At 40.3% G+C, this 25,239-nt stretch overlaps 2 protein-coding genes across 3 annotated transcripts in view; one reads left to right on the forward strand and one right to left on the reverse strand.

Moving 5' to 3' along the window:
* The window catches only part of LOC141467673 (uncharacterized oxidoreductase ZK1290.5-like), a 49,395-nt gene extending 47,329 nt beyond the window's left edge, over positions 1 to 2,066 (reverse strand). For both annotated transcript variants that reach the window (XM_074152310.1, XM_074152311.1), the window contains exon 1: positions 1,959 to 2,066. In XM_074152310.1, the coding sequence (XP_074008411.1) occupies positions 1,959 to 2,043 (85 nt within the window). In that variant the 5' untranslated portion in view covers positions 2,044 to 2,066. The remainder of the gene's footprint in view (positions 1 to 1,958) is intronic.
* A 73-nt stretch (positions 2,067 to 2,139) lies between these two features.
* DPH5 (diphthamide biosynthesis 5) lies at positions 2,140 to 25,239 on the forward strand. The gene is made up of 8 exons (XM_074152051.1): positions 2,140 to 2,173; positions 2,353 to 2,535; positions 5,901 to 6,025; positions 9,219 to 9,327; positions 19,339 to 19,459; positions 21,572 to 21,611; positions 24,011 to 24,114; positions 24,993 to 25,239. Exons 2-8 carry the CDS (start codon positions 2,401 to 2,403, stop codon positions 25,214 to 25,216), a joined length of 858 nt encoding a protein of 285 aa, XP_074008152.1. The 5' UTR covers positions 2,140 to 2,173; positions 2,353 to 2,400; the 3' UTR covers positions 25,217 to 25,239.

Below are 25,239 nucleotides of genomic sequence, written 5' to 3' on the forward strand. Positions count from 1 at the left end.
GATGAAAAGACCACAAGGCTCATTTTATTTTATAGCTTAGCTTGATATTTGTGACTGATTAACTCCAGTGTCACAGACAAAGAACATAAGTGCCTTTGATTTGTATGTTTATGTAAAATAATGGAAAATCTGGGATATCAAATTGACCCACAGTGAAACTGCATCATGAAAGACTGATTGGGAAGGGTATTCATGTTTTAGAATATGTTATGAATGAAAGAGGTTTCTGGAAAGACTGTTAAGAAGAGACAGAAAGAGAAGCTCAAATACTGTGCTAAAAGAATCTGAGGCTTTAATCAAGAGATAAATTAATGTCTTACTTTTACAAGAAATAAAAACTAATTAATGTCAACTATATAAAAAGACAATTATTTAAAAAAAATAAAACGCAACAGGAAAATCTGGTCAAGTATGTAATGGTCATTGGTATGTGTATGGTATGTGTTTGCCTCCTTGTGGCACACCTTCCAGGCACTCTTTGCTACATCTCCCATTTTGGGAGAATCAATGGCCTCTTTCTCTGTTACACGTACAGCATAGACAGTGCTCTGACAACACAGAATTACTGGTATTAACTCTCCTCTGCTCATACAGTCCTGTGCCGACTTGGAAAATGGCCTTTAACCATTTAATACTTTGGTTCTTTTGAACCACTAGCAAATCCACCAATTAAATGGATTTGGAATTCAGATAAACCCGATATTCCTATGCACAACTAAACAGAGTATTCTGCTGCAAGCCAAGCTTGGGTTTATACCATCTACAGTTCATTAAAAAAGAAAATCCCTTTCCCCTTTTCTCTATCATCTGAGGGAAAATAAATACTTTGTTTGCCTTGTGGGGAAAAAAAAATAAAAAGGAGAAAAAAAATCCATCTTTCAAATTTCATGGACAATTTTGTGCCCAAGTTCTCATTGCAGGAGTGTATTCTGGTTGGCCTGTAGTCTTGTTTTGCCAGGACTGAATGCAATAGCTTTCCTGAACTATCACTAGCATTAATTCAAACACTAACACTACCTTAAAAGGACTTCTAATTTTTTATCCCATGTTCACATTTTCGAAAACAAATTCTTTAGCGTTCAACCAATTCTACTGCAGAGCTTCTCACTGCATAATTAATAATAAAAGTAGATGTAAATTACAGAAAAGCTAATTTCCCTTTACATTTTCATATTTACAGGCAGATTATTCTTTTTTCCTCCTAAAAACCTATTAAAAATGTCATACACGCTTGTGCGAGCAACAGCCAAAACCATGTATTTGCTAAACTTCAATATGCCACTAAACCTTAGTTTTCAAAAAGAAAAAAAATCACATATCATATTCTGATGCACTTGCCAGGGTTTAACAGCATTTGGATTCTTTCAGTATACACACAGGCCATAATGTTCCCGCAACCACAAGGCACAAAGTTCACACAGGCTGCCCGACTCTAACGCGGAGCTGAGATTCCTACACAGCCCTTCGACTGCAACAGGTGCAGCCAACAAAAAAAACCCCACCCAACTTCCAGTAAGATTAATTCAGGCTTTAAAGTCTGCTTTAAAGAAAAGCCAGCTCCCAAGCCTTATCAAAAACAAAAACGCCAAATAATACCCGGGGGGGGAGGCAGGAGATTTGTACTCCCAAGTGGAAAAGCGCCTGTTCTCCAGCTTGCCTCACTGCAGGGCAGCGGGAAGAGCCCCAGAAGGCCCCACTTAACAGGGCCATGAAGATTCACCCAGTAAGAAATAAAACTTTGGAAGAGGGCAAGGCCTGCCCTGCCCAGCTCAACTCAGGCCACCTCAGGAAGAGCCTCGAGCCCAGCCTGCCCGCGGCGAGCCCGGGTGTGGCCCTACGGCAAAGCCAAACCGCCATGAGCCGGCCCAGCCTCATGGCGACACCTGCCGCCTCACGACGCCTCTCAGAGGGAGGCGTCTGCGGCGCGACCTTCGGCCCGGCCCCGCCGCGGCACTTACCGAGCCCCAGCACCGGGATGCTCCGGCCGTTAGCGAGCGGCAGCGTGGGGCAGCGATGCTCCCTACCGACCTCCGCCGCGGCCATGCTTAACGGCAGCGCCCCGTTCCCGCCCCGCCGCCCGACACACACTACAAGTCCCGGCAGCCCCTGCGGCCGCACCCTCTTCCGCGCTTTGCGGCGCCGGGCGGCCCCTGTGGCGGCCGGCGGGAGGCAGGTGGGAGAGGGGCCGTTGGCGGCGGTTCGGCACGCGCGCGGCGGTCTGAGGGGAGGGGGAGCGCCCGCACCCTGGTGTGAAGAGGCGGGTGACGGGAGTGGGGAGACGTTGGGCGAGGTCTCGACGACGTAGTGGGGCGTGATGCGCCCCGGCTGATCCCCTTTTCCTTCCCGTGATAGGTGGCGGCGGCAGTAGCGGGCCTGGCAGCTGTAACGGCCTCCCCAAGGATGCTGTATCTAGTCGGGTTGGGCTTGGGAGATGCAAAGGACATCACGGTGAAGGGGCTGGAAGCGGTGAGGCAGTGTCGCAGGGTGTACCTGGAGGCCTACACGTCCGTCCTCACGGTGGGGAAGGAAGCGCTGGTAGGTCCAGGCTCTGGTGTGGCACAGAGCACCTAAGGCCTCTCCTGCAAAGCATGAGGAGGGTGCTGGGGCTGGTGGGCCAGTAACGCCCATAAGAGAAACTAACAGTGTATGTTCTTGGGGAAAGTGTGTACATGACTTTCACATACTGAGAAAATTGTTTCACTACCTTGTGAGAAGACTCAAATGAAAAATATTTTTTCCTTCCTACAACACTAGTTTTAACGCTAGTTTTCATCTCAAATTCTGGCAACGTGGCAATCTTGAAACTTGGGAACTTGGTCAAAACAAAAGTCTGATCTGATTTAAAAATAAATAAATAAAAGATATACCAGAAAAAACATCTTTTTGAGCTTGAACCTCATTATCAGCCTGAGGTGTTACGGTGCCTGCTGGGAATAATAATTAAAGTGTGTCAGGTTTCCATGTTTCCTTGTGGGCCAGGCTGTCTCACCATGTTGAGACTACCAGAAAATATACATACAGTTCATAGAATAGAATTCATAGAATCATAGAATTGCCTAGGTTGGAAGGGACCTTCCAGATCATCTAGTCCAACCATCAACCTGCCACTGACAAAACCATCACTAAAACATGGATATAAGCTTTTTGTTAGTAAACACACCTTGTGGAAGAATGTACAAATTGTAAAAATGTACAATTTTTACAAAATTTAAAACTGTATAAATTATAACTCTGATGTGTTCACTGGTAATAAAAAAAGTTTAATCTTGAAATAATACCAAAAATAGGTAGCAGCCCAAAGAATGGGGATCTCGCCTCTAAATAAACTGTGTAGTACTATACAGAGATGCTATCTGGGTCTTGGATGCTGTATAACCATAATGTACTTGTATGCATGTCTGTATGTACATACAGCACGAGACTTTTAGCTTGTAATCAGTGTTATGTGGTTTCCACATACAAGCTAGGCTAGAATATTTTGAGCCATTTCTGGTATAGCTGCTGTATTTTGAAGTGAAGATATACTCCGTATTTTTCTGTTTTTTCAGTATGCTGCATCAATCTAAATTGAAATTAATCCATTGAAATCAAAATTTTATTTTTTGTTGTTGTTGGATAGATGGGAAATTGCAAAATAAAAATAATTACTTGGATATTTTTACTTTGCAAAATCTGCATTTACTATAAAAAGAAAAGATGGATTCCTAGCCAGCTGAAAATAAAACACTGAATAATAGAAAAATGCCGAATATTTTTGGCGTGGTTATTTTGGGGGGGGTTGTTTGGTTTGGTTTTTATTGTTATAAGTCTTTTGGAAACCTTGAAGTCCCAAAGGTGAGGTAATTGGGAAAAATGATCAATAAAAACAAAGTAAAAGAAGCTATCTTACCTGAAACTGCCTAAGAGGGAATATAGGAATTAATCACCAAGTGTTGATAATACAGCCCAGTTTACATACAAGTGACAATGCTGAATGATTTATTTAGTAATCTGAAGGTCAGTCTCTTCTAAGCAACATGAAAAGTTATGGGAAAGCTCTCAAGAGATAAAGAACAGATGCTTTCCTGCAGGGATTTTCTAGAAATCCTCCTGTGCTCATGCTTTTAAAATCAGATCTCAAAATTCAAGTGACATTACTTAGTTTATCTTGTTGGCCTAAAATGTGTATTAAAAGCCAGTTGATGTTGACCATCGAAATCGGCCCCCAATTTGGCAACAGAACTGTTTGGATCCAGTGACCTCCGAGTGAGTCTGCATTTCAGTTTTTGTCAGGGGAGCGCTTTTTATATATTCTCTAATTAATGTGCTTTGATTTGCATTGTGGAGCAGTCCCAAAACATGCAGATGTATTACATTAAGTGAAAGCAAACTGAACAGTGTTCTTCTGGGAATGCACCTAATATGCTCTGTTGTGTGTATTCGCTTCCAGTACTGGACTAAAGTTAGCCTGGTCCAATGGTAAACCCACCAAAATGTGTGTAGCATTGTTACTGCATTCTCAGCACCAAGTGCTTTGCTTTATAGATCAGCTCCTGTTGCTGCTTTACTACTTGCTAATGTGCATCTAGTGTAAGATACCTAATAAAAACAAGTGGGGTGTCAAAATTTGTTGGTGTTTGTTCAGTAAAGACCTCAGCACTACTCCAGGATGGCTGTCAACCGTTCTGAATCAAAGATACAAGATTTGCTCACGCATGTGTTTGATCCCCTTTCTGTCACATCTGTACAGGTTGCAGTCTGTTTCTCAAGGAAAATAATATCCTCATTTTACAGAGGTGGAGAAACTTATCCAAAAATAGTGAGGAAGTCATCTTTAGAAAAGGGAACCAAACCCAGTAAGTGAGTACTCTAGCTGTTGGATGGATTTTTTGGTGGAAGCTCTACTCCACTTCTGAACAAGTATGATGGTTGTCTTGTCAATTCACTGTTCTTTGTGAACAAAGATGAAGATCACTGAAGTGACAGGAGAAGTCAGAGGAAAATCTTTCTGGATCATAACTGACTTAACATTTTTATCAATTTGTTAATATTTATAATACCACCCACATTTTCTGAAAACTATTTAGAACAAAAACGCCTTTTTTTCATCTATGCCCTGGGAAAAAACCTTTATCTAATCATGTAAAGACCATGTGAAATAGATGCTAAAACATGACTTACAGAGACAGATATGTTCAGGATGGTCAGATAACGTGTGTCTAGAACTAACTGAAGTTTTATTACACATGTGAGGTGGATTCTGGAAATAAAGGCATTAAAACATACAAAGAGACACCATGATTACTGAGCTGCTGAAGAAAAGCAAAGGACGCACTCAAATACATGTTTACCTGTATACATGGTAAAGTATTTCTTACAGAGAACCAAAGATGAAGGATTAATATTAAATCATTCCTTAGACGTGGTTAGTTACAATCATGAAAGAAAAAATCTAAACAACTAGTGGTATAGCTAGTGTCGTATTTGTATCTGGTTTGATGTCAGTGTTGTAACTAACCTAAGCAGTTAGGCTCAGACTTGAGAGAGGGGATGCCTTACAGTAGGATGACCAGTTAAATAAACTAAATTTAGAGTCCACCTAGGTACCTTCAGTATGTGGGTGTGACTGAGCTACTTTTGGAGCAACTCCTCAGCTGACACAAAAGGCACATAAACCCATGTGAGTATCAGAGTAACTTGCTTGCCTAATTTTTGTCAGCTCAGGAGCTGCTTTATGAAAAGCTCAGGTGTTCTTGCAAGGGGAGGCAGGGTTCTCCAAGACATGGGTCAGACTGCTGGGGGAATAGTAAAGTTGGCCTTTCCAGTGTCCATTGTCTATGTTCCTGAGTGAGCACCCGGAGAGATACAAAAACACTCTCATGTATTTTATTTTAGTGTTTCTTATTAATTTCAAATTCTAGGAAGAGTTTTATGGAAGAGAATTGATTTTGGCTGACCGAGAAACGGTGGAGCAAGAAGCAGACAGCATTTTAAAAGAAGCTGATGTTTATGATGTTGCATTTCTTGTAGTTGGTGATCCCTTTGGGTAAGACAAACCAACATTTTAATTATTGCTCTAGCTTGATCACTCTCTTTTTTCAATAGGAAGGAGCCATAATCTATAACTTTAATTCTTTATGAAGAAGCAGAATTTCAAACCAGAAGCACTTTTTATGTCTTTGTATGCTCTTTATTGCATTAAAAATCTGCATGCAATTGCCTACACTTTATCTTGCTTTGGAGTTTTCTTGCCCAGATATCCCTTATAGGTAGGAATGTGGACCCTCCAGGATATATAAATCTTTCCTTCAGCATTCACTATCATTTCATTCTCCATGCTAGCTTTTATAGAGAATATTTTGTTTCAGGTTTTATCTGCTGACAGAAGAAATTCCAGGATATCACATAATTAAGACATGTGCTGTGTTTTGAGAGAGTATTCTTCTGGTTGCTATTTGTCCTTATAAACTGCAGCTTTTATGCTCAGTTGTTTTACAATGAATACTGATTGTTGTTTTTACAGTGCTTCTGCTTTGGTATATGCTAGTTTTTAAAATCACTTAGGCCGTTATAAATGTCATCTCATTTTGGTTTATTAAGCCTTTTGTTTCCAGTTTTTATTCCTGCTGAAAAGTATAGCCTTTTTGTATCACCAAAAGGATCTCCTTGTGTCTTTTTAGTCAGGCATCATCAATCTGTAATGTCAAGCCATACAGAAGAGCTTTTAGTCTCCAGCTGGTGATTCAAGATTTATACCACAGTGTTAAGGGGCACAGAAAAATCAAATCACTGAGTACCCTATTTGTGAGTGAAAAAATAGAAAGAGTTTATGAAAAAGAGGAGCAACATGCACATCTGTCAAAAGCAGATAATTTATGTAAATACATGTTGAAGCGAATTGGCAAGAGAATGTCATATTAAACTAGTACTTATGGGCAGATGATGCTGTATTTCAGAAATATGAATTGTACTTTCAATGCATCTTAACATTAAAATTAGGATTCATGTAGAGCGTAGAGCCACATTACCTGCACTCTTGTGCTCTGACCCAGTGACTGATATAAGTACACAAAATGAAAAAACCCACCAACCTACATGTATTGAAATGTAATTTCTACTTGTAAGCAGTATCTTGATCTGCCTCAGTTATCAGTAGTTTCAGTGTCAAAATACTTCAATTCTGATTAACATACTGCATCGTTGTAGGAAACCACACTTTTTTTTGAACGAGTTGCTTCTCTTTAAATATTTACGTTCTTAGCTCTTCATATTGCAGCTAGAACTGCTCCTATGCCCACAGAGAGCCCTAAGGATTTAGGGGTTCATGGATTTACTAGGAAAGAGTACTGAATGTTTCTGTCCTAAGAGTAGTCCTATGGGAGGAGAATAGAAGCCATATGACTGCAGCTGGTCGTAGAGTTTCAAGTTTATTTGCAGGTCAGAAGAGTACTTGGCAGCCTTAAGAAATCTCAGGTGTTGGTCGTTAATGGTTAAAATGATAAAACAAGCTGTGCCCATGTCATTCTTCTCACTGTTGTTCACTGCAAGTTTTTATCTGCGTATATGGTAACAGGTATGGATGTGCTAGCAGGAACCCGACAATTTTACTAGTATACTGGAAGACCCACCTTCATCTAACCTGGTGCTAACATTCATATTATTACTACCCATGAAGCTCAAAATCTGTATTGGTGACAGAAAATACTAGTATAGCTCTGGGTGCAGAGGGCTGACTCCATGAAGCCTTTGCAGCTATGGGCTGAGTGCTCATGAGGGCACTTCTGCTTTTAGCTACAGACATTATGGACAGGTCTATTGGGAGAAAATACTGGCTGGAGCAGATTTTAGTGAATAAAGCCAGCTGATCCCTTGGTCAATATTAGCATAACCACAAAATCCTCCAGTGCTTCTTGACCTATGTATGTGAAAGGAGTAATACAAGGCTGTAAAACTAGTCCCCTTTTCTTTTAGAGCAGGTGTTCTTAAAACACCTTTGCTTATGGAAGTCAGAAGCATAGTTTGTTTACTAACCCAAGTGGTGTTTTAGATCACTTTACTGCATTCTTCTAGGTCTGGAAGCCTGTTTGTATCAGGGCCTCTGATTTCCCAAATTCAGATTCCTCTGGATTTTTTTTTCCTCCAGGGAAATTGATTTCTTTTTTAAATGATTGACCCTTACAGCCTTGCCAGCTGCTGCCACATTTGTGTTCCACTCTGAAGCACCTGATCTGCTGATTGGTGCTAGTCAGACATGCAGCATCAAAATCATCAGACCGAAAATCAGGGGAATTCTGTTAGGGTAACCAAACCAGGCCAGGGTGAAAGCAGTCTTCCTGGTTAATTATTTTGATCAGCATATGCTATTTCTTTCTTCGCTTCCTTCTTTGGAATGGCCACACAGAAATGCGTGGTATGTCTTGGCAATGAGATCTTTAAGGCCATTGTTCAGGTTTGATAAATTTAGGCAAGGGGTAGGTGCGTTTTCGTGTTTCACACGGGAAATTGAGTGCCTAGCATGTATGTAAGCATACATGCAAGCAAGATACATGTGTAAACATTGTTGCAGTTCAAAGATTTTCTGGAACTAGATATACTTACCGTCTGAGAAGGACTCTAATTCCAATTGCCTTAGCTATAAGCCCGGTAACACTTGCAACAGTCACTGGAAGGTGTTTACTGAGCATTAGACCTGGAACCAAATTTAACTCAGTTCTAATCTTAACTAGAATTTTCTTAATTATTTCAGAATAAACTTGCTCACTCAAACTTAGGCATTTTTAATTTGAATAATTTGGCTTAAATATTGTAAAAGTTGATTTAGTCTAAGGATGTTTTTTCGAAGTACTGCAAAGCAGTTTACCTCAGTCTGTTCAAAGTTCTCGTTGGAGTGTATTGCTTTCCTAGCATGCACTGGTGCAGATGGGAGAGGGCCTGGCTGTGAAGCAAGTAAGGAAATAGTCAAATTTTGTTGAAGCCTATGCCAAATAGAGTTGATCTTTACAGTCTGTCCAACAGACACCAGCAGAAGACATTTTCAGCTATGAAGATGACATATGGAAGCCTTATTGGAGTTTTTACTTTCCTATAACAATTAGTCAAGTTACTGTTGCCGTTTTGGCACCTCTGCGTTGCCCTAGTTGTGAGGGGTTTCATTTTACTTTCAAAACAAAACTATAATGCTAGTAACACTTGGTTGCTTTCTCTTTTCAGTCTTTAATTCCTTTCTATTCTTAACACAGGGCCACAACGCACAGTGATTTAGTACTACGTGCAGTAAAATTGGGGATTCCATACAAGGTCATTCATAATGCTTCAATAATGAATGCAGTGGGCTGCTGTGGTTTACAGGTAATATTTTTGTATATATGCTATTGCACAACTGCTAAACTTAGAATTGGTGAGCTCTTCTACTGCTGTAGCAGTGCATGTTGCAATCTGAAGTTTGAAGATCTGTAGCAACTGTACACTTCTGTTGTCAGAATTTGTTAACACTTCCTTTTCAGCGTGTTACATGTCAGCAAAAGTCCCTTTTGAGGAGTGCATGGGTAAATGGATAGAAACACTTCTATTCTTCTCTGCTGTTCAGCTTCCCTCTGCCCCAGGAGATTTTGATATTTAAGTGATTTTACAGATAAAGCTTTGCTCATGTTGGCTTCCTTCTACTACTGATGGTAACCTGATAAGTTTATTCTTAAATTAGATTGTTATCCTGTTGATAAATATGCTGGTCTTGTCATAAAAGGAATACATGCACAAGCCTGTCTTTATGCCCAGCTCAGATCATAACTAATTCTAAACTCTTGTATGTGATGCATTCTTTCTCTGCAAGGTTGACCTATCTTCATTTTCTGCCTATCTGCTGAGAGAGGAGGGATTTGCCTAGCCAAGGACTAGAAGAACAAATTACAGTTTTTGTGCTTCTTGAATGGCTAAAGTAGAAAAGGTCTACTGTCCCCTAAGAAAATATTTCACCACTTTGGTTTGCATGTGTATAGGTCCATTATTACTTTTCCTGCATGAAAATTGTTATGGCAGTGTGTGTATCATAACTAATCACATATAAAGTAGTTGAAGCTTCCCCCTCTTGTTTTCATTCATTACCTTAACACAGAACCTGCCCTCTCAAGGGTCAGAATGGTTCCCTGTGTATGGGAACTGCTAAAACAAGCTCCCACTTTACCAAAACAGAAAGCAAGCACAGGAATGTAAGTGTACTACAGACAACAATTGAGAGTTTGAACAGTAAGTTATCATCACTGAAGGAGGAGGTATTCCTTCCTATCTTAACATAAAAGAACACCATTTTTGAATTTCAAATAAGAAGGGACACCTTCAAATTTACACTGACAAACTCCAATAGCCTTATTTCAGTGCTGCCCAGCAGCAGAAAATCTGTTGCTATAAGTCGGGTATTGTCTCTGGCTTTGATCACATCTCAGTGGTTTAGAAATGGAAGAGCCCTGTCTGATCTGGCAGTTCAGCAACACTGCATTGACACCTGTTCTGAGATGTGAATGCTGATGCTAAAGGGAATGCAGTACAGGATTCACATTCTTTCTAATTCTTCCCACGAGTACTTTCTTAGTGATACCTGCCTATTGCTCTTAAGACTTGGGCAAAATTATCTTTTAGGAAGGAAATAGGCTCCTTGGTGTCTAAACTCTACATGTACAACAGACAGATGGCAGCTGTCGCATGACTGCACTTACTGGGGTGGGTAACACAAGAGTTGAGCTGGGGCTCACCCTTTCCCCTTTTGGCTTCATAGTGGTACGGAGTTTGCTTCTGCTGTCAAGCTGTTGACAAATAGTTTTTACTTCCCGCTATCTTTTTACTGTTCTTTTACATTCGTTAGGAAGGAAGATACAAAGCTTCTATTCCTGAAGAGAACAGATGACAGCTTTCTGAAAGTTTGCTTCCCCCCCAGCTCCAGCTAGGAATAGGAAGGAGAAATATAGACCTTCTAGGTTAATTGAAAAAAAGAGCAGAAAACTATCTGGGAATATATTGTAAACTAACTGGGAATATATTGTAACCAGTCCATAACTTTTTTCACATATAGAGAGTTTTGGAGATTAGTTTAGTACTCCCTTATGCCATGCTGAAGGGAACAGACCACGAAGGAAATGTGATGTTATTCACTCTGGCATTAGTCCCCTTTTCCATTCTGGCTTGGGAGGGGCTGCCTTCTCATAAATCAACATTCCTGTTGTTGTAGAAAGCATTATAGGAAATAGTGATCATATTGTATTACCGGACAAACTATAACCAGCTGTGTGTTTAACTCTTCATTGCTCCTTACAGGCATAAACAGCAAGTGAGAGGTATCTTACAAAAAAGCAGCCTCTGATATAATTAGAGTTGTGGTGGAAATTTATAATTTCTTTTAACAGTCTTTATGTTCATGGCTGTCTCCTGCCATCAATTTAGTTTTGGAGTTACTGTGTTTCAAATTGAAAAGTTGCTGTCAAGTATTAGCAGGGATTCCTCTTTTGCTTCACCACAGAAAAGGCTTGGCTTTTTTTCTTGTTTTAATCTGATTGTGATACAAAACCTCTTTCTTTCTTTCTAGAGAAAAACAGGAAACACCTTTATACACTGTTCTGAAAGCCATGTGCGTAGTGAGCTGTAACTGCTGATTAGGCCCTCAGTAACATGCAGCTACAGCCCACTCTGTTCACAAAAGAATATGTCTCTTGTCATCAGAGCAGTGTTTCTGTGCAGCCAACAACATTCTGGTAGTTGTGCAGTTTTCCTGTACGGCAGTGAATTACTGAAGTTGGTAGAGCATTAGTGATGGTTTGTCACCTTCAATTCATAGATCTATTTCTTGCCAAACTGTAAAGAAGGATGAATATCTGTTTTCAAATACTTTGGGTTTTTTTACTGTCTTGCACATTTAACAGGATCAGTGCAGCAGTTTTGAAGGCTGCACAGGTGAAGATTGCATTTGTGTAAAGATCGAGGGGTATTTTAGTTTTGAGAATTAAACTTTTTGAACTTCTAGTAAGCTCTCACAGATTGATACAATGAGCTGTAGCTATTGAAAGCAAGGGATAGTATAACTTAGCGATTAGTCTGACATAAGAGCATAAGGCCCTATGAATTACTGTGGCTCCCTCTTTTACACTGTTCTTGCTGTGCTTCACTGTGTCAGATTTTTTTTCCCGAAGCTGAAGAACCTCTTTTTCCTCAAAATCAAACAAATACAGTGGAAGAGGAGAAGCCAGGAAAAGTGTGTGAGTGCCTCTTAGCACATTCTCTGCAGGTTTGCCCCTTCTGTCTGGAATCTGACATGTAGGTATGTTGATCACTTTGACTTCTGTTGTAGTGGGGAACAACCACCAGTGAAGAAATTCATGCAGTTTGGTATCTATGCATATTGCCAGGGAAGTCAGGGAGGGGGGACAGAAGTCCCCTGGGAAGGCCAAAATTCTCAGAGAGCACTTCTAGTAGGTGGTAACTAGCGAGGCAGTTTGGCTTTCCTCAGCAGCAGCTTCACTGTAATTCCGTACCTCTGGAAAACTTAGTATTTTAGGTAAGAGGCTTACCTCTGTTCTACCACTGCTTAGATACCCTGTGAGTAAGACTTTACCTTGGCTTTATCCGACTAGGATTCAGCATTGCTAGCTGAGAACAAAGGGAGAGCCTGACTTCCATGGCTTTATCCATACCCACACTCAGTTTTTCAGAATAGGGCTGATTGCTAAGGCTTTTAGCCCTAGAATAAAGAGGAAAAAAACTCAGGATCTCTAATTTACACCTTTTCCCTTCCTTCCTAATCTGCATGACATCTGGGTTAGTTTGGGAAGGTCACTGGCCATAGCAGCGCTCTAGGGACAGAATTATCTCTGACCCAGTTCTGGTAACGTGTCTTTGAGATGTCAATATGGGTGGTCAAACATGTAAGGAAGACTCTGCATGTGAAGGAATGATGCAACTTGAAGTGGCTTCAGATCACGGCATTACTGTAAAAAAAAAAAAAGAAGATTGAAAGAGGACGAGGGGCAACGGGCACAAGTCAGAACATAGGAGGTTCCACTCAAATATGAGAAAAAACTTCTTCACAGTGAGGGTGACAGAGCACTGGAATAGGCTGCCCAGGGAGGTTGTGGAGTCCCCTTCTTTGGAGATTTTCAAGACCCGCCTGGATGCAGTCCTGAGTAACATGCTCTGACATGCTCTGGGCAATCCTGCTTCAGCAGGGGAGTTGGACTAGATGATCTTTATGATCCCTTCCAACTCTAAAAATCCAGTGAAATTCAGTGAAAACTAAAGTGCAAAGCTGGAGGCAAGCCACAGAACGAGACAAAAGACTAAAATGAGCCACTCATTTCTGGGAGAGTGGTGTTGCTAGTTTTGAAAACATTTGCTTTATATTTTGGTAGGGTAGCTAGGAAAAAAACATGTCATGGCAAAGACTTGCCTTTCTTTTGAGACATACCCACTTTCCACCTGAATAGCTTTAGAACAAACATCTGCATGTCCCCTTGTTTCTTTCAGTGACTCATACTGATTTTTTTTATTTGCAGTCCAGTTAATTCTTGTAAGACAATTACAGTTATAAAATAGTTTCATCTTTCCACTACTAGCTGATCACTTAAATGCAAAGCCCGTGCTTACTGTGTTATTTTTGAGTCTTTACTGAACAGGTAATTATATTTTCGGTGTCAAGTAGGAAAATACTACTTATAGATAAGGAAGCTGAAGGATGCTATCATTACTCATGCTCATAGTCAAATAGAAAACCTGTGGTAGCTGCAGGAGCAGGACCTCTGAGTTACACCCTCTCTCTGTGCCCTAATCTTCAAAAATACTCTTGACTCTAATAGGAGGGGCTCTACGCAAAGTGGTTTTTATTCAGTGACAGTTAGAAACAAACTGGTTTCCATCACTGGTTCGTTTTCTCATTTACTACCAGCTTCTGAGCCTTTTAGAAGTTGGCATTGGTTTCTCAAACTGATTAAAGTTTAAATCAGTGCTAATCACACTACTTTATTACTCACAATTGCTGTTCAACTTAGTGCCGTTTGTCACCAGTAAACATGACCCAGAAACGTCCATTTGATCAGAATAGATTTCTTTTCTCCATTTAGGTATCTTCATTTCAGATTAGTAACCCAAGTGACCAGGGTGGGAAGGAATCATTGTTTGATATTACTGGAAAGAGTCTTAGGAGGTTATTAAAGATACGTGATTATTAAGATATTATTAAAGATAACGCGACAATACCTTGGAGGGAAATTATGTCCTGTTCAAGTTTTCTTGGAGTTTCTGAGTCTTTTGGTAGCTGAATTTTATTCTGCTTGTGGAGTGACTATTTTCTAAGTGCTGATACAGGAAGCAGCCAAGAGAAAAACGTGTTCTTCCCTTCAGCTGCTTTTATGTGATTTGTCTCAGCTGCCTCCTGAAGACTGCAATCATGTGGAGCGGGCTTCCCTCAGCCAAACATCCTTTTCTTCACAGTTCCTTTTCTCTGGCATGTGCTAAGGGGACAGCTGAGCCAATCTTTGTTGGCTTGCAGTACAATAAGGAGTCATAGCCCCGTGTGTGTGAATGGTAAAAGCTTTCAATTTCATGTGAAGGTTTTCATGAGAGACATTCAAAGTTGCTAAGGGTCTGTGGTACTAAATGAGATAGTGTAAAGGGCTAGAGCTAGGCTTGTGGTTGGTTCATATGACCAATTACAAGCAAAAATGAAGCTTGACAGATTCTTGCTGCCTCTTCGTTGATGATTGTCCTACCTCCTAATCTGTTCTCTGGCAACAATATATAATATAAAGAACAGCAGGAGTCCTTTAATCTGATGTATATGGTCTGAAGGGTTGTTAACATGTTACAAAGGACAAGGGAAAAACCTGACTTAGATGCCTTTTTTTGAGGATGAACGTTGCATAGCATCACGTCAAAACACTTATGACAAAGATAAACAAAACATGTCTTAATTTTCCTGTGTATGTTCATTGGGATTTACCAAGAGGCAATCTGGGATAATGCAAGGTGCTCTATTGTCTCCAAATTCCATTGAGGAATAGCTTTAGGAGAAAAAGCCTCTTGGTGTCTGTCAATGGATGTGAGCAGACTGTGCAGTATCTTCATTTGCAGAACACACCTGTCCTATAAGAACTATCTGCAGTGTAACCTGTGACCATCTCAACACAGAACATAGCTGAATAGTGTTTTAGTCCTACAGGGTTTACGGGCGTTTGCTTGTGTGCACAGGTGCCAGGTCTGAAAAATGTAAGATTCCTTTTTATTATCTTCTCCTGACATGTATCCAGTTCTGAAGCTGTTTGAAATTTTAGGAGAGGCTCATAAGTGAAGAATTGCTTTGTCACCATTGCAGCTGATACAGCAGTAATTCTGGGAAAGATGCTGTAAAAATAAACATCTGCATTTTGAAATGTTTACTTCTTGGTTTCTCTGCAGCTGTTGCCCTACTGACCTTTAATATTATCTTGCATCTTCTCTCCTGCTTGCTTTAGTACTTTTTAGAGGGGATGGGGGGGATCTTCCTTTTTTAATTTCCCTGTTTAGTCTCAACTTGTTCCTTCTTTTTATGCCTTATGTTTTTGTGGTGATTAACCAAACCAGTATTTTAAGTGAGGACTGTTGGTCTGGACAGCTTGAGGTGTCTTATGTCATTCAGACTGGCCATTAACAAAGTTACTCAGTAGTTTCATTGAAATTTCACTTGCATGCAGGTTTTCCAAGCTGAGCTCGTGGTATAGCACTTTTTCTCTTATAGTTTATTCCGGCCTCTCAACCAGCAATCAATTCTGCTTATATAAACAACAAGTGAAATAAGAAGTATCATTAATAGAACAGTTAAAAATACTATTTGAAACCAGGCACCTCAGTACCAAAAGTTGTCATTCTTTCATATTATGTGTGAAATTATAGCTTGTTCTGAGGTGATGAAAGCATGAGTTGAAGAACAGCTTTCTGCAGTATTATGTGAGAGGCAGAAAACTCGAGCAGACAGAGCATTTCCTCGGAGTAGAAAGTTCTGGCTTCCTTTCCTGACTTCAGCTATTGCATTGCAAAATTCAAGTGCACAAAGCTTTGCTTAAGCCAATTACTACTTGGGCGGGGGGGAGGGGTATTTCCAAAGACTGAGGTCTTTCAAAATGACCTTTTGAAATTTTTCTGTGAAGTTTTTGAGCATTAGGGAGAAGGCAAGAAGGTTAGTTTCCAAGCTGAGAGCATGAAATGTGTGTCCAACCATTTCACTGAGCCCCTTTGAAATTCTGGCACTTTTGTGCCTGAGCAGAATGTAGGCACTCCAACAAATCTGATGATTAGTGCAAGTGTGATGCTTGAGATGTTTGAGCTTGTACAGAGCAGATCTTGCCCACTCCAAACTCCAGCTGCTTAATGTAGAGTGCAGCACACAGAAGACCGCTGGGAAACTTCATTTACTGTTGCCTCTCTTTAAAGCTGTGCCAGCAACTGTACAGCATGATCGTTTCACTGACAATATGCAGAGCTCTTCATTGTCTTATTAAACTTCTTGACAATCTCAAAGCATGCCATTAATCCTTAGTTGTGTTGCAATACACCTTGGTTAACAAAGGTGTCACAATTTTATTCCAACGACAAGCATGATTTCTGGAATTTTGGGACCCTGATCAGTCTTTTATAGTTGGTAGAAAGAATCTTTTTTAATTTCAATGGGCTCTGGCTCTAGTGGACCTGCTGTCCTCTGTAACTGCTGAATCCTTAGGATAGTAGAGGAATTTTTGGTGTTTACTGCTCTCCCTGCAGCAAGGCTTTTCTTGAAAATCTGATACTTTGTGCTAGATTTCAAGAGGTAGAAATTAGAACATAGCACAGGAAACTGTATTAGGAACAAATTGAATCTGCATGAGGTACAGGGAGAGAGTTAAAAATGTAGGCTCTGATACTGCTATGTATTGCTTCTTTAACGCAGGCTTGCTCTGGTGGAACAGCACTGCCTATGTTTGCATAAATGTCACACGTCTGCAGAGATCAAATGCTAGATGAAAAAGAAATACTTGTTTGTGTCTGTAAAAGTGCCTGTAAGGTAATTGGTTACAAGAAGTCAAGCACAATAGGGTTATCCATTATTTGCTTCAGTTCCACAGCATCCACAGCATTCATAGATTGTTGGTGTACCAGAAAGTTTCCAAAGCAGTATTTTTCCCTTTTTTTAATTTCAAGTTCAAATATGTATGCATTAATGCAAGGAAATCTATTCTTTAGAAGTCCAGTTAGTAGAGGGGTGTAAGTTACAAAGGCATTTCTACGCGGCTAATAAAATATGCCCCGTTCCATCTTGGTGGTGTAAAAGCTACTTCAGTGCTGTCCAGGTGCTGAGAAAACAAGTGTATTTTTTTGAGACTATAAGTACAGTTTTCCACAATATCAATACTTTGTGAAGATATTCTGAAGTTGTATCTACTGAATAGACAGGCCATTTCTGACAAAAATGTTTTGTTCTTTTTTTTTGACATTCAGACTTTAGTTTTCAGGCAAAACCTGGTAAACAAAGGACAGATTCAGTGAATCTGGCTGGCAGTGCTTGCACAGAAAGGATAACTTACTTAACTTCTCTTTGGCAAAGATGCTGGAGAATCTTCGTAATGATCTATGGAAAAGAGAAAAATAACAATCAGAAGTGCTGTAGGATATAAAGTTGAATGCCCAACTTGTTTTTAATGTGTGGCAGAGTGTTTTAAAAGATCTCATTTCCAATAAAATACTTACCAGATAGTAACATTTTACCCATTTCTGCACGTCATTTTCTTTGCTAAAAGGCAGAGGGGGAAGTTTGTCTCTTTCAGGTTATCAAAATGCCAAAGGGACTGGGATAAGGGTTGAGGTTGATTGAGGCCACATTCTGTACTGAAGGAGGGCTGCTGCTCTTGGGGAAATGACTGCAGTGGCTTTCAGGTGGCACATAGTAAGCTAGTTGGTTAGGCTGGGACCGGACATTTCAGCAGTTGTTGATGACTGAAAGCACACTACCAATGAGATTAAAGGTTAACTTGTTCCCAGGTGCTTTAACAGTGAAGGGAGAAAGAGAAACTCCTTGTTCTAATAGTTTTTCTTCATATTTGGTAGAAAACAGAAAAAGACCTAGCTAGCCACATGAAATATAGGTAAAACATAGCTTGTTTTTTTTCTTTTTCTAGAACACAGCCTTGAAATAGTTAACAAGTTACATCAGGAGCAATTCTTTTGGTTCAACCTATATTTAGTTTACTGGAAGAACCTTTAGGTTGTGAAATGTACAGTGCTTGTTCTTGTCCTCGTGCTAGGATGAAATATTTAAAAGAGGAAATGTTTTCAGTAATATGCCAGGAATCTTTGAATAAACACTGTTCCTATCAGCATGAATGGCTAAAATTTGAGTTTTTGGTCCCTTGAAAACATGTTTCTGCTTGGATTCAAATTCTGCTCTGCCAGCATAAAGGAGTTAAAACCTCAACCTAATGCCACAGGAAAATAAGTACATATAGGGGAATCCCCAGATGGCACAGAGCTGCTTCTACATAGGGTCCTCTTCTCTGCTAACAGCGCACACAGTGCCTCCTGGAGCAAGCTTGGAAAAGCAGCTTTTCCTTCCAGGTTTACAGAGAAGGTGGGGATGTCAGTCTGTATAGCTATCAGTGCTTATCAATACCTAAAGGGCGGGTGTCAAGAGGGTGGGACCAGACTCTTCTCAGTGGTGCCCAGTGACAGGACAAGGGGCAACGGACACAAGCTGGAACACGGGAAGTTCCATGTGAACATGAGGAAAAACTTATTTACTTTGAGGTTGATAGAGCACTGGAACAGGCTGCCCGGAGAGGCTGTGGGGTCTCCTTCTCTGGAGATAATCAAAACCCACCTGGATGCATTCCTGTCCAACCTGCTCTGGGTGAACCTGCTCTGGCAGGAGGTTGGAGGTTACTTCCAACCCCTACCATTCTGTGATTCTGTGAATGCAAAGATAGGTAAAAACTTTTCAGGTAGTTCACTAGTTGTTCTTTAACGTGCTTTACTGTTTGGAGAGTAAAAGAACAGTAGCAAATCTCTATTATGAAGAAGAAAAAAGTTTAATAATTACAGGTTTTGCTAAAAAGAAAGGAGGGAATGCAAATGAATGCACTAGAACTCATCAAGAGAAGCACAGGGCAGCTTTTTTAAAAGGAAGCATTATTTTTAATGTAATGTTTAGTTGTGTATTTATGAAAGAGCAAACTTAAGCATCCTATAGGAGAGTACTCTCCTTATGGTATGAAGCTTCTTTATTAACTAGGCTCAGGACTTTTCAGTGTTGCCAATTGTTCATAATTTTCATAGCATTTTTCTGTATGATCTACTACTTGTTTTTTTCTTCTTGTTTTACAGTTGTACAATTTTGGAGAGACAGTTTCTATAGTTTTCTGGACTGATACGTGGAAGCCAGAGAGTTTTTTTGACAAGATCGAGAAGAACAGGCAGAATGGAATGCACACACTGTGCTTACTTGGTAAGCGGCAGCTATCCCAGTTCCTTAGCTACCATCTTCCACAACATCCAGGGACAATAGTGATAGGCTTGAGATGAAGTCTATGATGAAACAAACGTTCTTAGCTAGCGTGTATCTTCAAAAAAATAGCAAAAATTGGAACATTACTCTATGTGTACTTAGTTCAGCCATTGTTCATGCTACAGTGGCCAGGAATTTCTTAATTTCTCTTCAGAAATTCCATAAGAAATTATGTCTTTGTAGAGGTCAAATAGGAGCAGGAAGACCATATTTACTCTAAAGATCAGTGTGATTTTAAGCTAGATCAAGCTCAGTATCCAACTCAGGTTGCAGTGAGTAGCAGCTATCTTTTCTTGACTTAATTAGGTTAGAGCTCAACTCATTCGACTTTCTGGGGAGCTAAATTGTACATTTAACCACATTTCTGTTTTATAAGGTGATTTCCCTTTTCTAAATTATCTAAGGATATTTAGGCAAAAGGTGGTTGTCACGTGACAAGCTTCAGTGCTGTAAATAATTCTTGTTGATCATGGAGCTGAAACAGAATCCTGCTCCTATCTGACCACTGTCCCAGGCTCTCCCATGGAGCTGTCTGATCTTTACCCTACCCTACAATCCTCAGCTGCAAGCCACTTGCTGAGTAACTCTACTAGTCTAGGTAACTCCTTAAAGATTATGGAACTGCCTGCATATAGACTATAAGACACTTGCATATTTGTATATATAGTTATATATCTTTCTGTATCATCTTTGAGACACAGATGAGATTGGTCACTGCTAAATAAATTAATATTTTAAGTAAAAACAAAGTCTGTGGTAACTGGAGGAATCCTGAGCAGGAAACAATTTAAATGTGTAGACATCACTGCACATCAAACTTTCCAATGCTTTGAAAGTTGTTTGTTTTCAGAATTGGCTAAAAATCAGAATGTTGGTAATTTGTTTTAAAGAAGGATGACTTTACATGTGTTTTAAACAAAGATTATTACAGCTATATGTTAAAACAAAGGATTTGTTAGATGTTTTGTAGAACTTCTATGATCTCCCTTTTACGTTTTTTTTTATACAGTCACGAGAGGAAAAATTTGGAAACTGTAAAATTGAATTATAAATCTCATGTTTCAGAGACAGTTGTGGTACCTGCATCTAATTGTAGCTGACAGCTGAAACCTACCAATTTCCAGGTTAATTGTTCCTTCAATACTACTTGGTCATTCTGGTCTATGTATTGATAGTTTATCCAGCTAGACAAGATTCCCAGATAAGCAAATGGGACATAAAAGGGTTAGTGCTGATAAACTTCTGAATTCAAAGTGACTTCACAGACATATAAGCAATTTGGTAAACTGTGCACAAATAATCTTGCAGCTTTGCATTTTAAACCCCTTTCTTTACAGTCACTTTGGTTTAGGAGTTGATCATGTAGCTTAATACTTTTTTTTTTTTAAATCAAGATTAAAAATATATCCAGCTTTCACTATGAAAATATTTTGGGGGCATTTGAATACAGATAATGTTTGATTGCCTCTTGGAGAGATCGTGGTCAATTGGAGTTTCATAAAATTGCAGATGTGCAGAGTCTTACCTGACCCCTTCTCTTTTTTATTTTTGCCCAAATTGGTTTTTTTTTTCCCATAACAAAAGATTGTTCTAAATTTTGATTGGGAGAGGAAGGAAGTGCTAACGAAAGTCAGGTTCCTGCACGGCAGTGATGTAATCACTGTCGATCAGTCATACTGTTCTACCTTTAGTGACCATGATGTACTCATAACTTTAGAGTAGTCCCAGTTCCCTGGTGTTTCAACATGCTGGCATTTGGTAAATATCCCTGCTATTTGTATACTTAGTAGTTTTTTTTATTCATGTACATTGCTCTGAAATCTGTGAAACTTGCCCTAACTGTGGGTAGAATCACCCATAAAATCACAATACTTTGTGATTAATTAATGTATGAAACAGTAGAATGTAATCCATATTCCTTTTGCCTCGAATAGCTAAAATGTTGTTATAAAGTTTATAGAATCTGCTAATTAAATTAAGCTTTACCTACATAGAAAACTAATCGGGAGGTTTGTGGGGAATCTGCATTGTAATATCTGTTTTGTTCTACAGATATTAAAGTGAAGGAGCAGTCTCTGGAAAATCTAATGAAGTGAGTCACCATTTTGAAAATACATAGAAACACACAGTGTATTTACAAAGGATTTTTTGTACGAGGAACAAAGGTTCTTTGCCCGTAGTCTAACACTGAACTTACCTGCCTTCTGCTCTTGTACTTCTCAGTGGCCATGATTCATAGATTCATAGATTGGTCCAGGCCGGAAGGGACCTCCAAAGGTCATCTAGTCCGACCTCTCCGCAGTCAGCAGGGACACCCCCAACTAGACGAGGTTGCCCAGGGCCTCGTTGAGCTTCACCTTGAATATCTCAAGGGAAGGGGCCTCAACCACCTCCCTGGGCAACCTGTTCCAGTGTTCCACCACCCTCATAGTAAAGAACTTTTTCCTAACATCCAATCTAAATCTCCCCTTCTCCAACTTAAAACCATTGTCCCTCGTCCTGTCACTGCAGGCCTTTGTAAACAGACCCTCCCCAGCCTTCCTGTAGGCCCCCCTCAGGTACTGGAAGGCCGCTATGAGGTCTCCTCGGAGCCTCTGCTTCTCCAAGCTGAACAACCCCAGCTCCCTCAGTCTGTCCTCATAGGAGAGGTGCTCCAGCCCCCTGATCATTTCGGTGGCCCTCCTCTGGACCCGCTCCATCAGGTCCATGTCCTTTCTATATTGAGGGCTCCAGACCTGCACACGGTACTCCAGGTGAGGTCTCACCAGAGCAAAGTGGCAGAATCACCTCTCTGGATCTGCTGGCAACACTTCTTTTGATGCAGCCCAGGATGTGATTGGCCTTCTGGGCTGCGAGAGCACATTGCCTGCTCATGTCCAGCTTCTTGTCCATCAGCACCCCCAAGTCCCTTTCCTCAGGGCTGCTAATACCTCATCCCCCAGTCTGTATTTATACTGAGGATTGTTTCTTCCCAGGTGCAGAACCCTGCACTTGCTTTTGTTGAACCCCATGAGGTTCAACTGGGCCCACCTCTCCAGCCTATACAGGTCCCTCTGAATGACATCCCATCCCTCTGGTGTATCGACAACACCACACAGCTTGGTGTCATCTGCAAACTTGCTGATGGTGCTCTCAATCCCTCTGTCTATGTCTTTGATAAAAATGTTAAACAGTATTGGTCCCAGCACAGACCCTTGAGGGACACCACTTGTCACTGCTCTCCATCTGGACTTAAAGCCATTGAGTACCACCCTCTGGGTGCGACCATTCAGCCAATTCCTTATCCACCGAACCATCCACCCATCAAATCCGTATCCCTCCAATTTGGCAAGCAGGATGTTGTGAGGAACCGTGTCAAAGGCCTTACAGAAGTCCAGATAGATCACATCCATAGGTCGCCCCTTGTCTACTGACCTAGTCACTTCATCATAGAAGGCCACTAGGTTAGTCAGGCAGGACTTGCCCCTAGTAAAGCCATGTTGGCTGTCCTGAATCATCTCCCTGTCCTCCATGTGCCCAAGCATGGCGTCCAGAAGGATCTGCTCCATGATCTTCCCAGGCACAGAGGTGAGGCTGATCTTTTGTTTCTCACAAGGAGTGGAACTTTTTTGTTCATTACAATAGGACTTGGCTTTATTTACAGTAACTGAATGAAGTCGCAGCACAGCATAATCTCTTTTTGAACTGTTTCTGTGAGAAGCATTAAGTCAGAATGGGGTAAGCTTTCTGCTCGGCAAATGAGTGTTATTTTACAACTGTTCTGTCCCATCCTGAAACAGATTAATAGGTGAAACATTGTTCTGAATTCATTCTTCCTAGAAACAGCATGAAGTATTGAATACATACCAGCCTTTTTAAACAGCTAAATAAGAAATATATAGAAAATGCTTTAAAGTTCATTTAACTGTATTCACAAAAGCTCTTGCCACATCTTAATCATCTCTTTGCAATCTGTATGTTTTGACAGTGGCAAATATAAATGGTTACTTTATACACATGCTGTAACTCTGGTCTAAATTAACATTTGTGAAGTCTCACAGTATCATTGAGGTTTGTTTATTCTGGAGTTTCAAAATAAAATCTGTTTGACCGAATCCACAGTTGGCAATGAAAGCAGCATTTCATTTAAGAATATATTTCTAGTCTGTAATCATCTGTCTACAGGGCATTTGACAGAAAAACAGTAGTTTGCCCTTGAATTTTGGTCTAATGCATGTAGCTGCAAAACCTGTATATTGCTTCCAGCAGCTGAATTTGCTTTCAGGACTCAAATGATCTGCCAGCTGGAGGCCCTGCTGTTTCACAGGTGTGGTGAGAGCACAAAAGACTTCTGTCTTCTGTAAAAATTCCACTCTTGTCTAAAAGGCCCAGGCTCTCAGGCCTGTTTAAGTTCAATTTGCTCGGCTAGTGGTTTCTTGAAATAAACTGTAAGAGCGCATGGAATAATGACATGGGTTTATGTTAAATTCCTCTACTTTTCTTTTCCTGCAGAGGAAGAAAGATTTATGAGCCACCACGCTACATGAGTGTGAATCAAGCTGCAGAACAGCTTCTTGCCATTATTCAAAACAGGAGGCTCCAAGGAGAAGAACCAGGTACTATTACTGCAAGGTTTCGATCTGCTCCTACCCCTCTCAAGTCACGCTTATTGATGAGCCTCTGAACTCTACTCCCTTCCCCTTAATCTGAGCATTCTCTTGCTCTGCAGTGGAATTGGGCTGCCTTAAATCCTAGTCATGAGATGGATTTGGCAGAGCTTGAACACAGTATAGTCCAGTGAGCACAGATGAGTGAGCACTAGCGAGTCTTAGAGGTTTTGTCAAAGCCTCAGTTTGATAACCCTGTACTATTCCTACCCATCTTTAATTGTGTGCTCTTTGATCCACTGGAGCTGCAGGAGGCAGAAGGATTCTGAGCATTTTAGATCAGTCAAGTTTCAAAAATTTCTGCTACATTTTATTTAGACTGGTCACACTCTGCTCTTCGTGAATACCAGCATGAGTCTAGGTTAACCCAACGATGCAGGACTCTGACTTTGACCTAGAATTCTTAACACTTGTCAAGAGCAAACTGGAAGATGTTTATCGAGATCAAAAGTGAAATCACAGCAGCTGTAAAGATGTGTTGCAGAAAAATTCTAACAGAAATTCATCTAGTTATAGTCCTCATTTTAAAAGTTTATTCCTTAGATACTGTTAAAATGACTTTTATATAGATGAATCAGAAGCAGCAGTTTCCTCAAAGTGAACACAATTCCTGAATGAATTACATATTCGACTTCTGCTGCCTTCCCTATTCTTGCTTATGAACATCCCCAAGATACAGCTTTATTTTCTTTGAAGAACAAGCTTCTTTCTAGGCCATTCCAATGATTTATTAATTGGAGGTTTAAGAAAGCAGTGTTAAGGTTTAAGCATTTTGAGTACTTTTTCCTTTAGTCAATAAATTAAGCATTTAATCTTCTTTCTTACAGAAATTACTGAAAACACAGTTTGTGTTGGCCTCGCACGTGTGGGTGCTCCAGATCAGAAGATTGCTTCAGGCACACTGTGTCAGATGTCCACAGTGGAATTAGGTGGCCCACTACATTCTTTGATTGTTACAGGAACTATGCACCCTCTGGAATTAGAAATGCTTAAGCTTTTTTCTGTAGATAGTTCCAGTTGTGAAAATAATGCATTTCAAAAGACCACTTAAATAAAAAAGAGGCATTTAATTTT

Source organism: Numenius arquata, chromosome 8, assembly GCF_964106895.1.
Source record: "Numenius arquata chromosome 8, bNumArq3.hap1.1, whole genome shotgun sequence".
Classification (NCBI taxonomy): domain Eukaryota; kingdom Metazoa; phylum Chordata; class Aves; order Charadriiformes; family Scolopacidae; genus Numenius; species Numenius arquata.